Source organism: Amblyomma maculatum, chromosome 1, assembly GCF_055883805.1.
Source record: "Amblyomma maculatum isolate TAMU_Amacu chromosome 1, ASM5588380v1, whole genome shotgun sequence".
Taxonomy (NCBI): domain Eukaryota; kingdom Metazoa; phylum Arthropoda; class Arachnida; order Ixodida; family Ixodidae; genus Amblyomma; species Amblyomma maculatum.
In genome coordinates, this window is record NC_139344.1 from 105,788,683 (window position 1) to 105,806,932 (window position 18,250).

The following is an 18,250-nucleotide window of genomic DNA, read 5'->3' on the forward strand; positions in this document are numbered from 1 at the left end:
AGGGACTGCCCTCCAACCAATAGCTGCCGAGCTATACCCTGACGTCACGGCCGACCACCTTGCACCTACGAATAGCGCTTGGAACGTGGTTTCTTCGAGTGAGTCTGTGCTGGCAAATAGTTCCTAAATGCTTTGAGAGTTCCAGCAAAAATACATAGCTTTACTCAATTGGATCGATACTATAGCCATTTGCTCATCATGCCGAGTACAACTGGTAAGACGAGTTTTCACAAAACTGCTTCGTTATTCTGCGCTTCACTGCATCTCTTTTCCGCCACAGAGCCCTACGAGGTGGCACTTATTCTAATGACGCATTCGGCTGGAAGGACGAGAGCAGAGGCGCCAAGCATTGCAGAGCAGTACAGGAGCACTCCGAGCGAGGGTGTAACTGCCACGGGAACGTTCTCTGCGCGTTGAGAGCAGCGCGCCCCGACCACGTGACCGCACTTCTCTTCCCAGCATTCTCTGCCTGCCCGTAGTGACGGCAGTTGCGTTGGTCGCTCCTCGGAGAGGCCAACGCTCTGTGAAGAATCGCTTGTTTTGTATGCCTTTGTTTTCACAGCACGGCGATCTACCTCCTTTGGCCCTTTCGATGCCAGCAGCGACACTCAAACATGCATACAGCACCTGAGCAATGCTTTCCGCTCCTGACGCAAATTCACTTGATTCCGAAGAGCTTGCCAAGTGTCGACGCTTTGCAGCCGCCATTTTGAGTGTCGCTGACTCAAGAGAGAAAAAAAAAAAAAGATGACGCGGATATGATACTTTATGCCATGTGACTTCCTCTACACTCGCTTTAGATGAGAGAGCAGCCGGGAGTGCACTCGGCTGCTCTCAGCGGAGGAAAAGCCCTCCTCCTCTACCATTGGAAGCCAGTGACTACTCCTGCTCTCCCACTGGAGGGCGCCCGCTTCTCTAAAAGCACTTTTGAAGTGCTCTTGAGTGCACCTGCTCTCCCACTCGAATTCACCATAAAACTTGCAAGACCATGAGCGCGAAAGAACACGTTTTTCTGTTTTCTTTTTTTTTTTTTTCTTTTCCTGTGTGTGTTGCGACATCACACATTTGGAGCGATGCCACTGGCTAAAGGGGGGGTCGTTTGAAGGCTGTTTGCCACTTTTTTTTTAACCTGTATCCAAATATAGTAAAACAATGGCCACAAGGGTTTATAAAAGCTCTGCTAGTGCTTGCTTCCAGACCATTCGCATAAACTTTAGATTAAAGAAGAAAAACAGCCTCAGCAGCCCTAATGCCACGTTGCTCTACAAGCAGTGAAAATGTCGGGCAAATAGCACATAGAAAGATGAGCTTTGTCAAACTAGTTGGTTCATAATACTCCTAAAAATGAAAAGAGGCTGTGGTCTCTACTGAACATACAAGCTGCAAGCTGAATCACTACACCTCACAAAACAAGCCTTTTTAATAGAAACTCAGCTTTCCCAGTTGCAAGACCCATATGCGTATGTGAACATCCTCAAAAATGTTAAAACGCGCACCAGGCATGCTTACATACAGGCCTAAAAATGCTTTACAGTGCATAACTTAACATAAATGTATGACCAAGACTTTCAGGACATTTACCGGAGGGCACCTGAAGACAATATTCAAATAAAATGCTTGAAAAGATGGATTAAATGATTTAGATGTGTGCTCATCTAAGTACATAATGCTTCGGCACAATTTTCATGCACATGCATTGTGTATATCACAGGCCATTCAAGTACATAAGTCCGTAACACTCATGCACAGCATGTCTTACAAGTATTTCAGGCCATCAATTACCTCGCAGCCTGGGGCTGGCCAAATGCAGGAGTGTTGGACTGGCCAAAGAGGCTGCAACAGGCACTCAGATAATGTGTAACATGAACAACAATGTACAGCAGGTTTTAAATTTAAAAAGCACACCTAAATAAAATGCATTTAGTCAATGTGCAAAATGTTCACTGGGCCTGTGCCATTTTTTATCAATCTAATTAATCATGAAGAGGCTGCAAGTGAATACCACACTCAAATTAAATCAAATTATAACGAATATTCAAGTGATACATATTTAATTCCATTATCAGGTGAATCAGGCACATTGTAAGAAAGGTAAATTGGAACCTTGATGTTACGTAAATTAAATAATGCAGGGCTTTAAACATTGCACTATCTGAACCATCAAGTTTTTGAAGAATTTAAGAAAGAAGTGCACAGGCACTTACTGGCACCTTCGCTTTCCAAAAAGCCTAGTCAATACTTGCTGGTGCAAGGTCTGAACAGTCGTACTAGTGCTTGTAAGCCCCTGTCCACATATATATATATATTACTCCGCAGAAAGCAGCCAAGATCACTTTATTACTGTCATTTTGTAATGCTTGGCACTCTTGTATAGCTGCCGAAACAGCTTATTGTCACTGCGTTTCTACTCAAGAATGCTTAAAACAGCAGCCTAAAACATCAACTGCTGTCCTCTGAGAGGCATTGTAGTCACCTGCTTTTGTTTTCTTAATTTTTGTGCCGCCTCAGATAAAACAGAGATGTTCACAGCATCATTAGGACAACATTTTGCCCTGTATGCCCCTCATGAGGTCAAAATTTGGTCTCTCCATTTCTACCGAGACAACTATTCTGCCTCATAAAAGGACGCGGCACAATGCAAAAATGCAAGTTCAGCTTTCTGAAGATACACTTCCTTTCTTGAGTTACATATAGGAAGTTATAACTATGCACTTGCCAAAATTTTCATAAATTTTTGTGTTATGCAAATGAAATTTAATTCTAATGCCCAATTTTTAAAATCTAAAATGCATACCACAAAATAATTTATTTACTACCTTCCCTTTGATGTGCTACAAAATAAACCTCCTTGCACACACCACCATCAACCATAGCAACAAAACATGCAGAACAATGAACTGAAAACTAAACCTATAAAACAGATCGGAAACGTATGTGGTCATGAACTGCCCCAGGTTGCGGTCTGTGCCTATGACAACGCTAACAACCCCAGCAACACAGTATCAACAGTCATTCACAGCTCCTTACGGGACACTGCAGATGCTTAAGGCGGAGTCACACTGCGGAAACACAGCAGCGACATCAACCAAACAAGTTCGCCAAACAAGCCGCCAACAAGTTTCCAAACCAACTTGTTGCCCAACAGCACGTCACATCGCACAAACAGCAGGGAAGCCGAACAGGTTGCTGCAGTGTTGCCTCGGTGCGACAGTGTTCAACCAAACAAGTTTGCCAAACAAGCCGTCAACAAGTTTCCGAACCAACTTGTTCCCCAACAGCATGTCACACCGCACTAACAGTCGGGAAGCCAAACAGGTTGCTGCAGTGTTACCTCGGTGTGACAGTGTTCAGAAACCAAAACAAGCAGGAAACAGTGCCCGTCAACGCTGTTCGGCCTGTTCGCTGGCCGGGCCAATTTCCGGGCGACAACAGACCAACCAAAGTACTCATATTTGAGCTGATTGACTCATTCCTGCGAATTTCCTACTTGCAGATACAGTTTTCTTTTTTTGCAGAAAGTTTCCATGCAAACCATTTCCCACGTTGTGGCGTCTTGCAGGCAGCGCATTCACCCGTTGGCAAGGGCATGGAGCTTCGGCAACAGCGCCTCCCGCGGGTGGCGATGATATGCGCTGCTGCCTGCCAGCCGTAACATCGTCGGCTGACTTACTGCGCCGTGAATTCCCGCCTTGGCGGCGGCTGTGTGAACGTTGAACCAAACGTGAGCGTCCGGCGTGTGTGCCTGGGAACATGTAAACTGACAACCCCCATCTGCAGCGTCCCTCCGATGATTCGGCGCCGCGGTGGCTGACGCCGTGCCATCAGTGTTTACCTTGTTTTAGTTGTGGTGTTTTCTTTTTGGAATGGGCCTAGTGCGCAGCGAATACAGCGTCCATGTTTTGATGCGAGAGAGTGCGATCACGGGACACCGAGCAGCAGTGCGTGGTACGTCGACAATGAGAGCGGGCACGTGAAGAAATGTGCGAAGGAGTGAGTGGTGCGTCAGCACGGAGAGCAGACTTTTGAAAACTGTGTGCGAACGTGCGTGTGTGAAACGAAGAAGTGTATTTGTAATCGAGTGGTTAATTATTAATAAGACGTATGACGTGATCGGATCAGCGAAGCTCGCGGGGGCGAGCTGTATGGTTGTGCGGTCAGAACGCCGACTCAACGTACGGACGAGGAATTCCACTCGTGTTGTGTTGCAAGCCAAGGTGGTGGTCTGTCGGATTCGCGTTCTCACGGTCGAGGCCTCACAAATGCCTCTCATGTGACTTTCCTGTACTCCTATAAGTATGTAAATAAATCTCATGAGATGTCTTCTCTGCCGTAAGCCTCTGCCCATTCCTCCAAACTGCTCATCATTTCTCGGGACGGGTCCAGAGGAGATCGACCAGAGTGAGAGCCGAACCGAGGGTCCCACATATAACAGTGCCCTCGTTCATCATTAAAGCAAGTTCAGAGTAATTGGGACAGCCTCTTTGTCTATTGAATTTTTCACAGGCCCGTGTATAGCGCATGAATTTGGGCGAAATAGTAGCAAAATGGGCGGCTCCTGACATCAGCGCCTCAACGAGCAGCAAGTTTCCGCGGTGTGACACGGTGTTGCCCAACTGTCGGAGAACAAGTTCACGGCAGCTGTTGGAGGGCAACAACGACGTTTCCCAATAGTTCGTGTTGGCGCGATGTGACAGGGCCGCCAACACTGCACGAACACGCTGTTGACTGACAGAGTTGACCAACTGTTTCCGCAGTGTGACTCCGCCTTTATGGAGGCGCTTGCAATGCCGTCGAGACTGGACGCATGACCAACACAAACGTGATGGAAACGACAAAATGATGCATGGAAGCCTCGTGGCAGACTTGCCAAAAAGTTTAATAGGCTCGGAGAACATTTTTTTTTCTCTCCTTTTTTTAAAGGGCTGCATCAACATCAGCATCAGAACTTTAATATACCTCCCTTAACGAGCCATGCTGTTAGACATTTTATTTATTTTAACTTGGATACTGTAGCGTTAGGTTCATGTGCAAAGTTAGGAGGTCAATGCTTCACAATCACGATCTACTGACCCTTTGTTTTTTTTGGTCTCTAAAGTCATGTAGCCTATATTCCTTCCGATGTTTTTTCACTGAGGATCGACAAACAATCCATTCCCTGGTCTCTCAATAAAACATACATTAAAGGGCAACTCCGGCAATATTTCGATGCTCACACGTCAGTAAAATTCGTATCAGAAGTTCTTCTCATTGCCAAGATAATGCGTGCAAACAGAACAAATGAGAATGTTTTGTTTTCTTACAATATAATTTTAAAGATGGTGCCCCGGACTCGTAACTCATGCTGCCAAACAAACTTTTTATCGTCAACACTGAGCTCGATGATGTCGCTATCTTGTTGGAGCACCGAACAGGCAACGGCAATAATGCAGTAGCCTTACTAGACGCGAATTTTCCTATAAATAGGTGTAGGTTTGCCTGTATAGCCTTTTGCCCACAGCTTATCCTAACATGCACAAACTTAAGCCCATCTGCTTAGCACGGGGCAGGGGACAGCGGCACAACTCGGAAACAGTCTAGCATAGTACAGACATGGATGACAGCAAGTCGCCACAGTTCTGTAGTTTTAGAGCACACTTAATGTATTTCTTGCTGCAATGGGTATACTACCTGGTGTAATGCTGTTTTGTTGGATGCACAAATTATTCAATGAAAAACAATACAGTGATTCTTCACTAGCTTCCCTTGGGTAAGGAACTTCGCGACAAATGAATTCTTGCTATCTGGAGCCCCTACTGGTCCCCAAATCCGAGAACCCATGTGTACTCAGAACATTTCACGTGGGGCTGCTACCAAGATACGAGTTTGGCCTTGCAAGTAGCAGGCAGTGGTTGAAACTGGACGCTATGCCGACGATCTTGAGGTAATGAGCAGAATTAAGTAGGTTTGGGTGTGTTTTCTTAACTACAGTAAGATATAAGCCACTACCAAAATAATTGCACCTATGGAACATTAATCTCATTTTCAGTGACGCAGCCTTTTAGGTCAATACCAAAGCAAGAATGGGAATTCGGACTCGCTCGTTCTGCCCTTATTGGCCATGCATTCAGAGTTGTCTCACTGTCACTGCAATGTTGAGACATGCCTTGCTGCCACTGCCCGATGATACTGATGGCACATTCAAATGGCACATTCCACACAGAATGATAGAGCTCACATGTGGCTTGGATGATGCCAACATGTGACGTCACAGGCCTGGCATATTTTCCGGGCCCCAAGCGGGAGTATTAACTTTGATTAAAGTTTTTTGCTTATTTAAAATTATTTGTTGCATTGTAAAAAATAAAGTCACATACCGTGATGAGCAAGCCTTCAGCAATATAAACCAACCATTAACTCAGTACGGTCGTAAATTGCTAGAGTTGCCCTGCCTTCAAGGATTTACATTTATTTTATCTGGCGCCTCAATGCTTACTAAATATTTTCATTATACAGTACACACTGGAGAAAGTAATGGCAACCCACTCCAGTATTTCCTGCCAAGAAAACCCTATGGCCAGTCACAATAGCATTAATGATATGGCGCCGGAAGATGAGCCCCCCAGGTTGGAAGGCGTCCCATATGTTACTAGGGATGAACAAAGGGCGATTCCTAGTAGCTCCAGGACGAATGAAGCGGCTGGGCTAAAGCCAAAAGGATGCTCAGTTGTGGATGTGTCAGGTAGCGACCGGAAAGTGCGATGTTGCAAGGAGATATATCACATAGCAACGTGGAATGCAAGATCTATGGACGCAAGGTAAACTAGATGTCGTCAAGCGAGAAATGGACAGATTGAACATTGATATCTTGGGTATAAGCAAGTTCAAGTGGACCGGAATGGGAGAATTTATTTCCGGCGACCATTATGTCTTTTATTGTGGGCACGAATCAAGGAGAAGGAATGGGGTCGCTCTCATAGTAAACAAAAGAATGGGCAAAGCAGCGCTAGGGTATAACCCCAAAAACGACCGAATGATTTCACTTCGGATCCAAGGTCACCCTTTCAACATAACAGTTATCCAAGTCTATGCACCAACCACTATTACTGAAGAAGATGACGATGAGAGATTTCATGCTGACCTGCAATGCCTTTTAGACTGCACTCCATCACCAGACATCCTTTTTCTCATAGGAGACTGGAATGCTAAGGTGGGGAGTGAAGAAATATCCGGAATTACAGGCAAATTCAGTCTTCGTGAACCAAATGAAGCTGGGCAGAGGCTAGTAGAGTTTTGTCAAGAAAACAACCTGACCATAGCGAATATTCATTTTCAACAGCTCAAGAGGCGCCTGTACACATTGACTTCACCGGACGGTCTGTACAGGAATCAGACTGATTATATTTTTTGCCGGCAGAGATGAAGAAGCGCTATACAAGCAGTAAAAACAAGGCCTGGGGCCGATTGTGGCACCGATCATCAGCTTCTTGTTGCCAAATTTAAGCTTCGATTGAAGAAAACGCAGAAAACTAGAAGGCCTTTCAGGTATGATCTGGATCAAATTCCATCATAATATACTGTTGAAGTGAGGAATCAATTTCAAAATTTAGATCTAGAGAGCCTGAAGAGATGTGGACTGATGTGCGTGATATAATACAAGAAGTTGCTACTAAGAAAGTTCCAAAGCAAAAGAAATGCAAGAAAGCAAACTGGTTATCTGAAGAGGCTTTGCAAATAGCTGAGGAAAGGAGGATGGCAAAAGTTATGGGGGAAAAAGAAAGATACAAGGCTCTCAATGCGGATTTTCAGAAAATCGCAAGAAGTGATAAGAATGCCTTCCTGAATATACAGTGCCAAGTAGTTGAGGACAACAGCCAATTGAGGAACACAAGAGCTCTGTATAAGACAATCAAAGATCTCAAAGGAAGCTTCTGTGCTAGGCTGGGCGTGATAAAGGACAAACGAGGCAGGGACCTCACTGAAGCTTCAGAGATAAAGAAGAGGTGGCAGGAATACACAGGAGAACTGTACAAGAAGGACCCGGATGTGCAAACCCAACATAAGACTGTTGTGATTACTAATCTCGAGCTGGGCATCCTGAAGACTGAAGTTGAATGGGCCCTTAGCCAGCCTTGCTAAAAACAAAGCTAGCGGAATTGATGGCATTCCAGCTGAGTTGCTTCAAAACCTCAACCATGACGCTGTTAACATTCTGTATACATTATGTCAGCAAATTTGGACAACCCTGCAGTGGCCACAGGATTGGAGGAGGCCAGTTTACATCCCCATTCCAAAGATTGTTCCAACTACCGCACAATTGCGCTTAGTTCGCATGCTAGCAAGGTGATGTTGAAAATCCTCTAAGGTGGGCTGCAGCAGTATGTGGATCGGGAGCTTCCCGATGTGCCAGCTAGGTTTCGCAAGGGCAGAGGAACTAGAGACCAGATTGCCAACCTTCGCTGGATAATGGAAAAAGCAAGAGAGTTCCAGAAACCCATCTACTTCTGCTGTATTGATTATGCGAAAGCGTTTGACTGCGTAGATCACAGCAGATTGTGGCAAGCTCTCCAAGAGATGGGAGTTCCAATTCACCTCATCTGTCTCCTCAGGAACCTGTATGAAGGTCAAGAGGCCACAGTCAGAACTGGGCATGGTCTTACTGATTGGTTTCCGATTGAGAAAGGAGTGAGACAAGGCTGCATACTGTCGCTCTGCCTATTTAACCTATATGCTGAGTGCATCATGAGGAAGGCCGGTCTGGATGAGTCTTCAGCTGAAGTGAAGATTGCTGGAAAACATAACAACCTTAGATATGCGGATGATACTACTTTAATGACAGAAAGTGAAGTGGAACTCGAGACTTCTGATGCGCGTAAAAGAAGAGAGTGAGAAGTTTGGGCTTAAACTGAACATTAAATAGACAAAGATCATGGCGACTTGCCCCATCAAGTCCTGGAGCATCAAGGGACAAGAAGTGGAAGCTGTGACAGATTTTCTCTTCTTGGGCTCCAAGATTACGCCGGAAGGAGACTGCAGCCATGAAACTAGGAGATGCCTGCTTCTGGGAAAGAGCCATGGCTAGCCTTGACCGCCTAGTAAAGAGCAGAGACATTAGTCTGCCAACCAAGATCCGTATAACTCATGCTATGGTCTTTCCAGTTGTGGTGTATGGATGCGAGAGTTGGACTGTGAAGAAGGCTGACTGCCGAAGAATTGATGCGTTTGAATTGTGGTGCTGGCGGAGACTCTTGAGAGTTCCTTGGACTGCCAGAAAATCAAATCAGTCGATACTGTCAACCATAAACCCTGACTGCTCATTGGAGGGTCAAATTCTAAAGTTAAAGCTCAGCTACTTTGGTCATCTGATGAGAAGAAAGGAGTCGCTGGAGAAAGATTTGATGTTGGGAACGGTTAAGGGTCACTGGAGAAGGGGTAGGCAGCGAATGCGATGATAGATGGCATTCTCGAGGCGCTGCAGATGAAGTTATGTGATGTTAGGAAGATAGTGAGAGACCGGAAAGCTTGGCGTGATATGGTCCATAGGGTTACGAAGAGTCGGACACGACTGAACTGACACACTTGTCAATTCAAATTTCAAGAAAACTAAAAAAAAATAATCAAATTATCAAATGACCTTGAAAAAACAAACACACAACAACAACAACAAAAAAATTTGCATCACAATAAATTTATCCGATAGAAGGCTGGGCAGCGAACACCTACTTTTTAGATGAGAAAATTAACTAAAATTTCTAAATATTAAGGGCCTTCATAGCATCCTTGACAGTGCAATGCTGTAGTGGTGGAGCCCCCTCACCAAGGCATTGACACGAAACTGGAACCGAGCCGAACCAAATTATCCTAGGCAGCAGCTAGGAAGTAAAGGCTGTGTAAATTTTAGCAGTACTTTTTTTAAATATGGGCTTTTTTTGTGGCAGGCATAGGAAGTCAGCACACATAAAAGGCTGGCCAATGGCAGCAGTGAAGTCATCATCATCAATCCAACTGCACCAATGCAAAGCAAAGGACTCTTCTACAGTAAAACCTTGGTGATGCGAATCCGGTTGATACGAATTTCGGGATACGAATTCGCAAAATTCCTCGGTCAAAATGCATTGTGTACAATGTGCAAAATTTCGCATTGTCCGAACACTTTCCCGAGCCACAACTGATGATAATGAACGGGCGACCTGCGGCCGCAACCTTGAGTACTACGCACTGCCCACACATCGCTGATTCTGCGATCGCCAGCCGCACTGTATGTATGCATCTCGAGCAGTTCGTGGTGACGCGTGGTCCGCACCTCGCCGACGTTGCGGTTTTCTGTCATGCTCACACCGCGAAAAGCTATCAGCGGCGTGTGGCCGACAAACTGCAGATGTCGCAACCGCCGTAGCTGGCGGCGTGGTATGCGGCGGGTGCGCACGGACCAGACACTGCTGGCTTCGCGATCGCGATTCGCGAGCAGTCTGCGGCGCGGTGCGTCCGCATGTCGCCATCTCCAGTCAGGCTGTACGCGGTGCGAGAAGTACGCGGAGGTAGGCGGATCGCACATCGCCGGCATCGCGATCGTTTTTCACGCCGCGAAAGGTTTGCAGCGGCGTGCGGCCGTAAGTAGTAATCGGTAGCGCACGCGGCGACAGGCATGCACGGGCCGCACAGACTTCGCAACCACTAGTGTGATGTATGCATCACGAGCAGTCTGCAGCGCCGCGGCACTGGCATGTTGCCATCTCTTGTCGTGCTGTACGCGCCGCGAGAAGTCAGCGGAGGCATGCGTCCCACATGTCGCCGGCGTCGCGATCGCCTGTCGCGCTGTGTGTGCCGCAAGTGGCGAGCTATGACCGCGTCCTAATAAACCTTCTCGGACGTCGACAGAGCTGTGCAACTGCCCTTCCCATGCTTTTGCATATTTATTTTCGTTCATTTTTATGATACAAATTTTTTCGAGACCCCGTGAGATTCATATCACCGAGGTTCTACTGTATATTTCTCTATTAGCCTAGCTAGGTCTGCCCAGACAATCCACGCAAACTTCTTAATTTCCTAATTGCATCCACCCACTTAACTTTCTTCTACCCCTAGCTAAGTTTCATCACAGTTTCAGTAGAGGCACAATGTGAGGATCCCATGCACTGTGCAATGTTAAAGAACTCTATGTGATTGAAATATACCCCACGCCTTCCATTATAGAGTCCCATCAGTCATAAGCAATCATCCAAGCAATAATAAGAATGGTGACATTCTTTCAGAAAATCTATACAACTCAAGATCGCAACGGCAAAATTCCTCAAAAGTAGGCCTCCAAATAATGGCATTGACAGAGAGGAGCCTCCCAGCAAATAAGGAACAAAAGGATGTTTTTCCTGCACATGGCACAAGGTGACAAAGGGCACTGTAATGACGGCAAGTGTTTACTGCCCACAAAGAAAGGAGCTTTCCAGCCTAGGGAGATGTCGACAAAGGCTGGAGGGGGACCAGGAAGCCTCCTTTGAGAGGTACTTGCCACTGCATCTTTAACCTGTAACTGACTGCAGTTTCAAGTCAGACAGTTCAACAAAGGAGAATAAGTAAGATGAAGCAGCATAGTAGAGCTTTTTACGGGGGTTGTAGCTGCTTTCAAACACATAGAACTGAGTTACAGCAGACTGATAACCACATCTTGTAAAGGCCCCATACTATCCTGCCACTGAGAAGGCTAAAGGAAATGAAAGCCCCATGAAAACTGACTTGAAAGACATATTTTGTTCACTCATATTCTGAATCAGTGTTTTCGAATAAGTTCTATTTTCATGGCCAATTTCAAAAACCAGTCCTTCACTTGTATAGGGGCAACATTATAAATTCACCCAAGCTACAAGTGAAATTGCTCCTGCATCAGGACAACATTATCAATTCACCTGAGGCATATTCCCCCAAGTGTTGCATGGCCCCTTAAGTGACCAAACTTAATACTAGATTTGAAATGATGTCAAGTCAATCTCACCTCTGCTGACCAAACAGGGATGGTGTCTGGCCTGAACTTGTGCCGAACGCAGATTTTTGCCCAAACAGTGATGAGCTTGCACCTCCAGCAGCTGTGGCTGGTACGATCTGGCCAAATGGCGAACTGCCTGCGCTAGATGACACCACTGGTGATTGGCCAAAGTTGAATCCACCCGGTTGGCCAAAAGCTGGTGCCGTTCCCAGCTGCTGACCAAAAGAAGCTGCTGACGGTGCTTGACCAAAAACTGACTGCCCTGAAGGCTGCCCAAACATAGCAACACCAGATGACACTGGTTTCCAGAAGGGTGCAGTGGTGGCAGTTGTCGTAGGGGATGTGAACGGTGTTCTGTTCTGACCAAACAAGGAAGGTGTGCTAGTAGGAGAGGTGGCTGATGATGTCGTGGCACTGAACACTGTTGGCACGCTTGCGCCAGCTCCAGTTGGCTGTCCAAACACTGAAGGCGTTGACACTGCTACTGCTGTGGTGGCCACTGGCTGCCCAAATGTCAGCGCAGAAGATGTGATTGTCTGCTGAGAGCCAAAAGGTAATGTGCCAGCTGTTGATCCCACTGCCACTTGTGGATTGTTAAAGCCTTGCTGCGCAGATGTGGATGAAGGTGTCACGGTCGTTCCAGCGGTCTGACCAAACACTGGAGTTGCAACCGAAGAAGTGGTTGTCTGCCCGGTTGGTTGGGTAGAAATTAACGTGCCAGGGGCCTGGCTCAGAGCAAGTCCTGGGACGGAAGTTGGCACTGAACCGAAGGAAAAGGACGGTGTCACTGGAGCAGCTGACACAGCTTGCTGGCCAAACAGCACACTGCCAGGTGTTTTTGACAAAGATGTACCTCCAAGCACTGATGAAGACCCGAGGCTAGGGACAGTTCCACTGCAAGATGCAGGCGCTACCACTTCACTAGGTGTGGATGCTGGTTGTGGTGTGTTTGGAGGGGTAGAAGAAAGCAGCTCTGTAGCAATAACAGCAGTCTGCGTACTTGCTATACTGCTTGGTAGTGACACAACTAAACTTGCTGGGGCAAACGTTGGCACAGACGTAGCAGTTTTTGGCGATGACAACGTGGCTGCAATCGTAGCTGCTACTAAGGCAGCTGTAGTAGCAGCTGTAACAATAGCATCAGTTTTGCTTGGCTCAGAGGTGGGGGCCTTCGTAAGGCGTGCTTGGGACTAGATAAAGGGATCCATGGGTATGCGTAGAGAAGAAAGAAAAATTACAGCTATAAGCAACCCAACAACACACGCAACTTTCATAAAATGTCTTATACTAGCACACACCTAGCCACACCACCCTCCATAACTTGAAACAATCATTTCAAGCTACCATTTTCAGTTCATGCTAACTGAAATGGACACAAAAAATAAAAATCCCAAATGGTCACAGTTACTTTTCCTCACCAAAACATAAATGACTGATCATTGCAAGATATAGTTTTTACCATTTCAAAAGAGAAAAAAAAAAAAGACGTTCTTAAACAAATAGCGACATGCAGTGCAGAGCTCAACAACAGCTGTCCCTCTACAGTTTCTTTGTTTCATTTACCATTTGCAGACTCTCAAAGTCAGATTGTCCTTGTCAAAGATGATTGTCTTTTCCATACCTTGCTGCCATTATCTTTTGTTACTGATGAACAAAGAGAACAGTATAGCTACATCTCAGGTCATGACATGAATGAGCCATCACATTTAAGACTGGGCATTACAGCAGGGTTTGCTGACCTTGCCGCATAGTTTACTCTCAGAAGCCATGTATGAGCATTATGAACGTCCCCACACAAATGGACCGTGTCATGGCATATCCCACAAATACTGATTGAAGTAGGATTGCATGAGACGTCAGTGTGGGTCTCTCTTTAAGAACAGATGCAGAAGAAAAATATGGCATTTCTTGTTCAAACCTCGTGCCAACTCAAGTGAAACCTCATTGATACAATTCTCATGGGAATTGAAAATTATAACATAGTATCCAAAACAGGCCCCAAAAGATCGCGAATGAAGCATAGTTGGCATAGAACTTACTTTTATCGCCGCACTTTGAATAACCTGTCATTTCGCGCTACACTTTTTGTTTCGCAATATCTAGAAGCAAGCTTTCCTGAAACTCGTATAAAAGAGTCCCATCTTCATCACTTTGTCCAGCACCTGCGACAAATATTGCTGTGAAAAGCATCTAAAACACTGTGAAGGGCTCTGCCAACTTTGCCGGGACCGTCAGCTCCGCAGGAGATCTCTTCAAAAGACTAACATGAGGAGATGTTACGGACGCAGCATCTTGCTACATAGCCAAGGTCAGCACTGTGGATTGCAACACCAAGGGTGTGAAATTGTGGAACTCGTCATAAAAAATAGACAAAAAAATAGAAAGGTAGCAAATTATCAATGACAACAGTAGGAGGGGGGGGTTGTTACATGAGTGTTACCGTTACTGCAGCTACTATAGCCCCTCGCTAGCATTTTTTCACTGCCTCATTGAAGAAAATTCAAAACCACGAGAGATTTTCACATATTTTGAAGACAGTATTTTCTAAACCCATGCAAAAACATGATCGCATTAGCAGTGTGAAAAGGCACTGCCTCTATAGGGTGTCGGACAAAATGAAAAAAAAAAAAACAAAAAAAAAAGAAAAAGCGTATTATGCTGAAAAATGTTGGCATAGGTTGGCTTGTGGGGCTTAACGTCCCAAAGCAACTTTGCTATGAGAGACGCCGTAGTGAGGTTATTAGAAATTCCGGAAACTTCGACCACCTGGGGTTCTTTAACGTGCACTGGCATCAAACAGTGCACGGGCGGCTTGCTTTTCACCTCAATCGGAAAGCGATCGCCGCGGCTGGGATTCGATGCCGAATCATTGGACACAGTAGTCCAGAGCCGTAACCACTGTGCCACTCTAGCAGGGCGCTGAAAAATGTATTAAGCGGAATCATATCAATAAGATTTCATTGGATTCTAAAGGTAGAACTTGTTCAATTGATCCTGAATAATTTTGAACATTCTAGCTAAACACTATTTCGAAAACTATTTCATTCACATGAGCAGTCAAAAAGAAGAATATTAGATTTGTTACTAGAAATTTTTATTGGACCGATTTTACCCCAGTTCATGAAAATCAGTGGCTGTGCACTCATTTCAACTGACTAAACTTTCACTTCAGTGAACGTCTCCCTATAGGCCCTTAAATTCTGCTCAAATGATTTGTATTAACCGATTTTCAATGTATGCCACTAAACTTAATTTACCAACAATTATTCAAGCATACAGTAAACCTCTATGATCTGAGCCTATAAAGGCTGTTAAAAATTTATATCAAAATGAACAAAGACCTGTAAGCAGAAGCATGGGAAAGGTATTCACGCAGATCTGTTCACTGCTGAGGGAAATTATTTATGGCTAAGCAAAACCGCAAGCTTTTTACTGCCCAGTACACAAGGCGATCGCGATGATGGCTATGTGTGGGTCATGTGCTGCGCGCTGCCGCAAACTGCTTACTGTGCATGGCATGACCAGCGCTTATGATGCCAGTGGTTTGTGAGCCGTGTGCCACCGTGCACATATCATGACAGGCGATCGTGACTGTGGCGATGTACAGTGAAAGCTCACTAATTCAAACCTCGATAATTTGAATTTTCTGATAACTCAAACTAACTACACTACTTGGTCTGGCCAATCTCCATAGGGGTATGTGTACAAAAAGTTCCGTTAATTTGAATCGGAGTTGGTTCTGCTACAGATAATTCGGGCCTGGCACTTAGCACATAGCCAAAGAAATGCCTCCGTGATAAGGCGGCATAGTTAAGATGCTGTGCACATCAAAAATGGGGACAGAAGATATAACTATGACCTTGGCAGCGGCTAGCAACGAAGGGCAGGAGGGAGGCGGCTGTGATGGCTGTGGTGGCGGCTGCTTGCTGTCTGCTTCTCGTGACCTCCGAGATTTGCAACTAAATGGTCTATCATTTGACCCCCATTAATTTGGAAATACGGATAAGTATTTGTGTTGGTGCCTTCCCAGCCGACGCCAATGTAAGGCTATGACGTCGGACGGGCACTATGGGCCTCACACCGGTTAGACCGCACGTCCGGGTGCAATTGCATGGCACTGTAAGCATGTACTCGCGTAATGAACATGTTTCTTTCTTTTTCTTTTTTCCCAAGAAAAATTGATGTTAGTTTTAAGAGGGGGTTCACTACATAAGGAAAGCTCGACAGATGTTTTTTTGTTTTGAGAAACTCGTGCATCCTTCCACCCCTTCAGCCATCAAAGAGATCTCTGGCTGGCTTATGGGAAGAAGTATGTTGTCAGCTGCAATCACGATGAAGCCTTCTGGCACTGTTCGCTCCAAAAGGCATTTGCCGCTATCACGTGTTCTGAGTAATTTTGTGGCAGCAGATGGCGATCACCCATATTGCGGCGTGATAAAGAAGCGAACACACTGAAAACCAGGCTAGCTCAGCTGGACGAGCCGAGGAAGTCACTGCAGGCACTCCTGTCAAGGCCACTGGCACACTGCCAAGTTTGCCCCTACCCCTACGCCCACAAACAGAGCTAATGTTGCTACGCAGCATCTTGGTGCAATGCCAAAAGATGCGAATGGACTGCAGCGACAAGAAACAGAGGGAAGCACTAATGACTAACACATCTCTCTCTTTTTTTCCAATTATCAGCAGCAAAAGTGGGAGATAGGTTCATTATACAAGTGGCTTCATTATGCAAGTAAATACGGTAAATTTGCCGCAATGAAAATGGTTCTTGTCATTTTTTTTTTAAGGTCATTTGATAATTCGAACATTAGAGAATTCAAATCTTTTTCTCGGTCCCGTGAAGTTCAAATTAATGAGCTCTATGGATCACGGTCATTTGCTAGCATACGGCCCGCTGCTTGAGATGCGTAGAATGTAAATGGAGGTTTTAGTGTCAACAATGCGTCAGCAGTGTACAGCGCTCAAGGTTGATGCTGTGGTTGTGATTCGGGCGTTTATATCATCTGTAGTGGTGTGGAAGAGTGAAACATCCAAAATTCTGCACGCTGTACATAATACCCTCTAGCAGAAGAATTTTTCGAATCTATAGCATTCTGAAATTCGTATAAACAAGGTTCGTATCAGCGAGATTTTGTTGTTTTAAATTTGTGCGAGATGCATGCAAAATTACTGGCATTTGGGAAGGGGTAAGCAGATTACCTGCCAACACTTGCTCTCAACACTCCGTGATAATGCTCCACTTACATCTGATGCTTGACTGGAAGCAGTGGTAGTTGCCAGATTGAAGATCTCTGGCTGGCTTACGGCAGAAGAAACAGGCTGGAATGGTGACTTAGAGACTGTTGGCTGAGCACCAGACACTGCCGTGCTGCCAACAGCAGAACCTGGAGGCTTCAGAGCAGATGGTCCAGAAGGACCAAAGATCACCGGTGGCTTCGTTGCATCCTTGGGGGCATTGTCTTTAGCGGTCAATATTGCTCCAGCTGCAGAGCGAGCTTCCCCTGAGCCAGGGCCTTTGGCCTGTGGTGTTGCAAAGATATTCGCAGCAGGGCTTTCTCTGGCAGCTGTAAAGCTGAAGGCAGCTGCAGCAGCCGATGCGGACGACACACTGGAGTTGCCAAACAGGGACTTTGTGGGAGCTGTGCTTTGCTGGCCCTAGAAAAGAGGCATTTGTTATCATAAATCCAATTACCAAGAAACAGAATCTTACAAACTATTCCGTAAGCCATGAAAACAAATTAAAAAACAATTAAATTAAGGGTCACATCATTTGCTGCACAGTTGCGGTGTTGCGTTGACTCAAAGGGGAATTTGTTGACTTGAGACTTTCATTATTCAAGGATGGCCCATGCCAGAGAGGCATGCACAATGGAAATGAGAGAAATTCTCTTTTCAATAGCTGTGCCTCGGCCTTTTCTCGTAGGAACCCTTCCTTGAGAAAGAAAGAATCTGTTCTTTTCAGGCACCCCTTTGAATAAGACCTATAGGGCCATGAAATCAAATTTTTAACCCTGATGTGTTGTTCATTACACATTCTTCCCTGCGAGCCAATATATACTGTTTTTAAATGCTGGGGCCATTAAGTGCGGTCCACCTTTTTTTTCTTTAAAGGTTTCTGTTCAATTTTTGTAAGCAGCATGCTAGAGTAGCAGTTCTTTCTTTTTTGAAACTGATGAAGTTTCCAACCAAAAGCCATCGCAAACTGACTGCTCTGCTTAGCTCCTCATGAAATGTGCTGTGCACATTTGTAGAACCTCTCAGTTTGACGTCATACAATTTTGAGACAATGTTTTTCCA

General features: G+C 45.5%; 1 protein-coding gene across 3 annotated transcripts in view; it reads right to left on the bottom strand.

The window, feature by feature from the left end:
- Nup214 (nuclear pore complex protein Nup214) overlaps positions 1-18,250 on the bottom strand; it is a 224,563-nt gene that overhangs the window by 47,031 nt on the left and 159,282 nt on the right. For 2 of the 3 annotated variants that reach the window (XM_084588768.1, XM_084588767.1), the window contains exons 26-28: positions 17,198-17,608; positions 11,963-13,143; positions 1,783-1,833 (exon numbers count right to left, since the gene is read on the bottom strand). In XM_084588768.1, the coding sequence (XP_084444894.1) occupies positions 1,783-1,833; positions 11,963-13,143; positions 17,198-17,608 (1,643 nt within the window). The remainder of the gene's footprint in view (positions 1-1,782; positions 1,834-11,962; positions 13,144-17,197; positions 17,609-18,250) is intronic. The other variant, XM_084588769.1, reaches the window with a different exon arrangement.